The 5,686-nt window shown below is 46.6% G+C and overlaps 1 protein-coding gene across 1 annotated transcript; it reads right to left on the bottom strand.

Annotated features, from left to right (window-relative positions):
* Positions 1 to 3,595: 3,595 nt before the first annotated feature.
* Positions 3,596 to 4,795, bottom strand: LOC124679468. The gene is made up of 2 exons (XM_047215218.1): positions 4,542 to 4,795; positions 3,596 to 4,386 (listed from the first exon to the last, which is right to left on the bottom strand). Exons 1-2 carry the CDS (start codon positions 4,645 to 4,647, stop codon positions 3,878 to 3,880), a joined length of 615 nt encoding a protein of 204 aa, XP_047071174.1. The 5' UTR covers positions 4,648 to 4,795; the 3' UTR covers positions 3,596 to 3,877.
* Positions 4,796 to 5,686: the final 891 nt, after the last annotated feature.

Below are 5,686 nucleotides of genomic sequence, written 5' to 3' on the forward strand. Positions count from 1 at the left end.
GTCTGAAGTTGAACATGAACACCCGCATCTCAAATTTCCTGATATATGTGAAGGAAAGCCGACAGCCGAGGGGGTAGCGGCCGTGTCGATGGACGGTGGTTCCTGGACAGACGACGATGTCTATTGCAAGCAGGAGGGCGCAACGGCGACAGTGACGATGGCGATCTAGAGGGGTGGGAGTCGGCTCAGGCGTGGGTGGAAGGTGGGGAAAACGGTGCGTCTAGCTGCCAGACAGAGCCAACGCGCGGTTTCTGACGTGCCGCAAGGCGCCAGCGCACCCGATCCGCGCCCTCTACGAAGGGGCCGGCACGAGGTTTTCGGCGCTTTTATTGGGCTAAAAAAAACTAGCCGACGCTTTCAAGACGCGTCGGTATGAGCTATTTTTTACCACAGCCTCCAAAACGCTATCGAGGCTGTTATGAGACGCCCCGGTGGAGGTGCTCTAAGGAACATATACGCACAATATCGGCGGCATGTTTTTTTTTAAGGTAAATATCGGCGGCATGTTATTGCTGTATAAAGCGCACAATATGCTTCCAGTTGGAAGTCGTGCTGAGAATTAGACAAAAATGGGTAGAATGAGGCTATCTTACAGTATATATTATTATAAAATACAAATGTGAAATATTAGCAAGGAAGACTCCGTGGCCCAATGGATAAGGCGCTGGTCTACGAAACCACGATCCCCAGCGGAGTCGGTTGGCCTTTTTCCTGAAAGGACGACTTAGTTTGTTTTATAGTTTTTGTTTTCATACATGAGTTCAGACAGTGGTGTATTCGCTCAGCTTAAGTTACCGCAGCTCAAGTTATCTTCAGGGTGTCATTTTCTCTGTAGCTCATGTTATATTCAGAGTATCATTATCTTGCACTCTTACTGCCTCTACATGTTTGCAGCTAAACCTTCAAGTTATTCCTCGAATTCTCAGGTTACTGCTTGAAGTGTTATTTCTCAAAATTCTACTGGATTGGCCTTACTTTAGAATTCTTAAAAAATCTGTACACTCAACTTTGCCTGATGGTTTATCTCAGCGGTAAACTTTCTCCCTTCTGCCTGATGTTTTACCACCGAATTCAGTGAACTTTCTCACTCTTCATGCAAAGTTATAAAGCACATTATGACTGAACTCAGTTGCAAACTTGCAATAGCGAGGCAAGCCAAGTGATTGAACAGTAGGCAATGTGCCAGATAGTATTATATACAGTAGAAGAGAGAAATTCGGAAATTTGGTTTCATTCATATTGCTGCACATAATATGCACCGTCCCCTTTTACACTGAAGTTTTCAGTTCAGTGAGTTCACAGTTTTGGACCTCTCTTTTGCGCAAACAAAATAGATAAATACTGATACTGGTTATGCCCAACCGAGTAATATGAGTTAACCTGTTTACTAAAGGTCGACGTACTTGAGCTTATAATGTGGACTGAGATTGAGAGAATTAATATCTTCATCACTGGGTACTTGCACGGTTCCAGCACCATAGAAGATGCCCGCTTCTTATAGGTAGAATCCTAAACGTGTGCTGGCTGTAACCAGTATGGATTCAGAAATCAGAACTTAACCTCTCCCTTTTTAGTAAACCTTCTCCTTTTTTGTGTAGCGTCAGAAATTCAAAGTACTGTCATTGCAATAGGACACTGTCTATTGCATCTGACCAGACAGCGTGGGCTGCATCTTTCTCTGCTTCCTTTTCTCAGTTATTAAGCTGTCTTAAGCGTAGCATGTTTTTTCTTCTAACAATGCCTAGGAACAATTTAATCTGAACTACTATGTCCATTTTGTAGGAGGGTACCTTGGGCCATTGAGACTATCTCAGATGACAACACCGACCATTCAGGCCACAACACTTGCCTGTTTGGTGCAATTCCATCTTCTTTGAAGTTGTCTCGCGAGCAAAACAAACTTGGAAAAGGGTTTCCCATGAAGATCATATTCTTCCTGATAGGATTTGATTGTGCTACAGCACTTTCTTCCGTCATTGGACAAACAGGTCACTGGGACATCCTCTCGGCTTTTCGCTCTACTCCAAAGATGGTGTACAAAAGCGATAGTGTTTACATATTAATGATGTACCATGTGCAATCAATATAACCACATGTTGCTCGAGGTTGTAGTCTTATGTTCTCTAAGGGTGCTACTATGTAAAGAATAATTGCAGATATCTTATATGTATATCTTTTTTTACCTTGAAAAACACCTACAATGTTTTACAAGTTGAAACAATTCGTGTAGTTTTTATTGAAAGGGCAACATTCAAATGCTGTCAATGTCTTCCGAAATAATCTGATGTCAACTAGGCAGAGCATTAGTATTTTCATAATGTATGTATTTTGAACTTATTTGGATTTATCTTTTACGGATCCTGTCTTCAGAAACCAATCTTAGATTTATTTAGTAGTATGAGCCTTTACAGAATAGCAGTATTTTAGAACTTCTTCAGATTTTTCTTTTAGGACATCCTCTACTTAGTAGAGGTTATTCCTCACACGCTCTTGGCAATACAGCGTTGGTTAGTACTACCTCTGGACGTTTCCAATCGATGCGATCCAAACTGTTTTTTTATGAAGGATGCTAGCTGAAGACGACATTTAATCCGAACGGGAGGGAGTATCATAGAGAGGCTAGCTGAATCTCTTTCACAGCCTCGCCACTTGCACGGTGTGCGCCCAGGCCCCTTGAGGAACATATAAGCAACCTGAGACAACCATCAGATATATCATTGAACAGAAACAATACTTGACCACAAACTGAACTTACATGTACACTTTCTTACACTATGGCCGGCATCATGTCACGTGATACTATCAACCGTCCTACATTATGTACCACATCATTTTTCCAACAAATATTCAGAAACACACTGATCTTCAGACTAACCATACCTAGTGCAGAGGTAAGCCACGGGCGCGGCGTGCCGCCGCGCCTACCTTCCTAGTACTTTTTTTTTTGCGGGAAATAAGATATATTAATCAAGAAAAGGGGATCCATCCTGATCACAAACTAAGCGAGCTTCTTCTGGAGCTGAACGTGGCCAGACTCTAGTACATGAATTTAAACGACCAAAGCGAGCCAAGCAGTGACTCACTCCATTAAGAGTTCTATTAACATGAAAAAGAGGGGAAGCAATTCCATGGTCACAGGGATTATATTGTGAAACCCACATTACATTGGGCACCACCCCCTACCGGTTGGTGTAAGCTCAACACAGATGGGTCTTAGCAGTGGCGGAGCTTGGGCCAAAATTTGGGGGGGGCAAATGGGTCAGGGAGACACTTTGGGCCACTGTTGGGGGGGCAAATGGGCCAAATATAGACTATTTTTAGCCAAAAACTGTCAAGTATGAAAGGATATTACGCAACTTTTTTCTTGGGCTGGGGGCGCCCCCCCCCCCGGCGGCTACATAGCTACGCCACTGGGTCTTACGTTGTTGACGGAGGAGCTGGTGCCAGAATGATTGTTCGTGATGAAAATGGTGATTTAATTTTCTCTGCGTGTCGACATCTTCTCTCATGTTATCCATTGGAAGCTCAACTGTGTGCAATATTGGAGGGTTTATCGCCGTCACTACAAGGGTTTAGGATTTGGAGCGAGATCAGAGGATTTGCAGCCTGCTCGCTTGCTTATATGATCATTTTGGTACATACCACACATTAAGCAGTCACAATTCACGAATTTAGTGGCTGCGGTACTTTATGATAAGTACAATTAGTCAATTCAGGCACTGCTTGGAAGAACTAGTACTATCACACTTGCTTGCACATCGGTTAGCCATGTCGCCAATCAGTAATTCATCACATTTTGGTTTATCTCCGCTGGCCTGCTCTGACGTCGAGAAGCCAAAGTGCCAAACAGCATGCAGATACACTGCACTGTCTCAGCTCATGCCCCGAAGCTGTACCTGACATAGATGCCAAGGCTAAACAGGACGAACACCGCGCCGACCACGGTGGTCAGCAGCTTCCTACGCTCCGGGAGGTAGCTGTAGCCGCGGCCTGACGCCGGCGCAGCGAGCGCTTCCATTCCTCCGACGGCGCCGGCGCCATGGTCAAGACGGCCACCATCTTTCACCACACGCTCCTCCTCCGGCTGTTTCTGCGCGTTCTCGTCTTCCTTCTTGTCTCCTCCTCGAGCGTCTCGAATGCTGGCAGCGGGCTCCAGCAGCTTGCCGCCAACCGCGGCTGCAGGCCCAGCCTTGATCCCGGGCATGGTTACCCGCACGACGCCTCCCTCGAACTTGGCGTGGATGCCCTTGACGTCGCAGCCGTCGGGCACCCTGAACTCGAGCCGGAAGCGGCTCCAGCGGTTGCCTGCGACGGCGCGCTCGCCGCGCACGACCACCAGCCCGTGGCTCCGGACCAGCTGCACCCTGATGTGCTCCTTCTTGTACCCTGCATCACATCAAGGCAGTACACGTCTACCATAAATAATCGGCACGCACGGGAAAAATCTCTCAAGCACACTGATAGCACGTGCGACCAAGACTGGTTAATCTGAGGGAGGAAGACGTGGAAGAAGAGGAGGAAATGAGAAGTGTATTGCGTGCCTGCGGCGGAGAGGTCGACGGTGAGGGTGTGGGTCGCCGGCTCGGTGACCATGTTGTGCGGAGGCACGAAGTCCTCGTACGCGCGGCGGCCGGTGGTGGCATCCATGGCGTCTCTTCGGTTGGTTTGAGGGCGCTGCTGCTTGATTCAGATGGACAGGGCTCTCGGGTTGGTTTGACTGTTTGAGGGCGCTGCTCTTTATTCAGATGGACAGGGCACTATGGCAGCAGTAATAGCTTGGTTGGCGCCTTGGCTTGCTGAGATGGAAGTTAACCTCATCGGAAGGGTTATGAGCCTATGCCCATTTATATACCCTTGGGTCGTTGGAGTTGTCGTGTCCTGAGACACGAAGAGGAAGAATCTCCTTTGGCGTAGGGAATGAAGTTAGGAGAACACAGATAGGAGAATGTGATACCTTGTTTGGAGATAGTGAAGATTCTAAAGAATGAAGGCGTTGATCGTTCAGTTTACACCTCGGTGTGGAAGAGATAAAGATATTGTTAAAAGTCTGTCAAACTTGTATATTACTCATGTTAAACGTTGTCAGAATTGTAGCAGCCATTTCTATGACCCTGTATGCGAGGGGACAATCCGATCCCGCTGTGTGGCTTAGAGCATCTCTACCCGTAAAAACGCGAACTGAAAAGGCGAGTTCAGTTCACCGAACTCACGTATTTGGGTCGTAAAATGGCGTAGAACAGAGCCCGTAAACCAAAACTGTAAAAACAGAATACTGTTTTACAGTTTTGGTTTACGGGCTCTGTTCTGCGCGAGCGTCATCCAAACCCGTACAAATAGGGTTTATGATTTTTTTTTTTGCATATGATCGATCAAACGTCACAATAAAATGCAAACAATTCATGCATAGTTCATAGTGCAGACATCAAATGACACAATGAAATGACACAGTTCATAGTTCCACATATCCTCTCACCGCCGGCATCAAACCGAGGTTGGCCCGCCGTCAGCACCATCGCCACCACCTCCTGGAGTCACATCGGCAGCAGCAGTTGCCTCTTGACGAGTTGCTCTTCGTCTTGCCGTGATCTCCGCTGAGGCCTCCTTCCACCACTCCAGTTGAACCTTATTCATGTCCTTCGTGTTCATCATCATGATCTCCCTTTCTTCGGCCAATAGTTGCTTCATT

The sequence above is a fragment of the Lolium rigidum genome, chromosome 7 (genome assembly GCF_022539505.1).
Source record: "Lolium rigidum isolate FL_2022 chromosome 7, APGP_CSIRO_Lrig_0.1, whole genome shotgun sequence".
NCBI lineage: Eukaryota > Viridiplantae > Streptophyta > Magnoliopsida > Poales > Poaceae > Lolium > Lolium rigidum.

Coding starts and splice junctions, on each gene's coding strand:
- LOC124679468 (XM_047215218.1), bottom strand. CDS start 4,647: ATGGATGCCACCACCGGCCGCCGCGCGTACGAGGACTTCGTGCCTCCG. Junction 4,387..4,541: donor CGTCGACCTCTCCGCCGCAG/GCACGCAATACA, acceptor GATGTGATGCAG/GGTACAAGAAGGAGCACATC.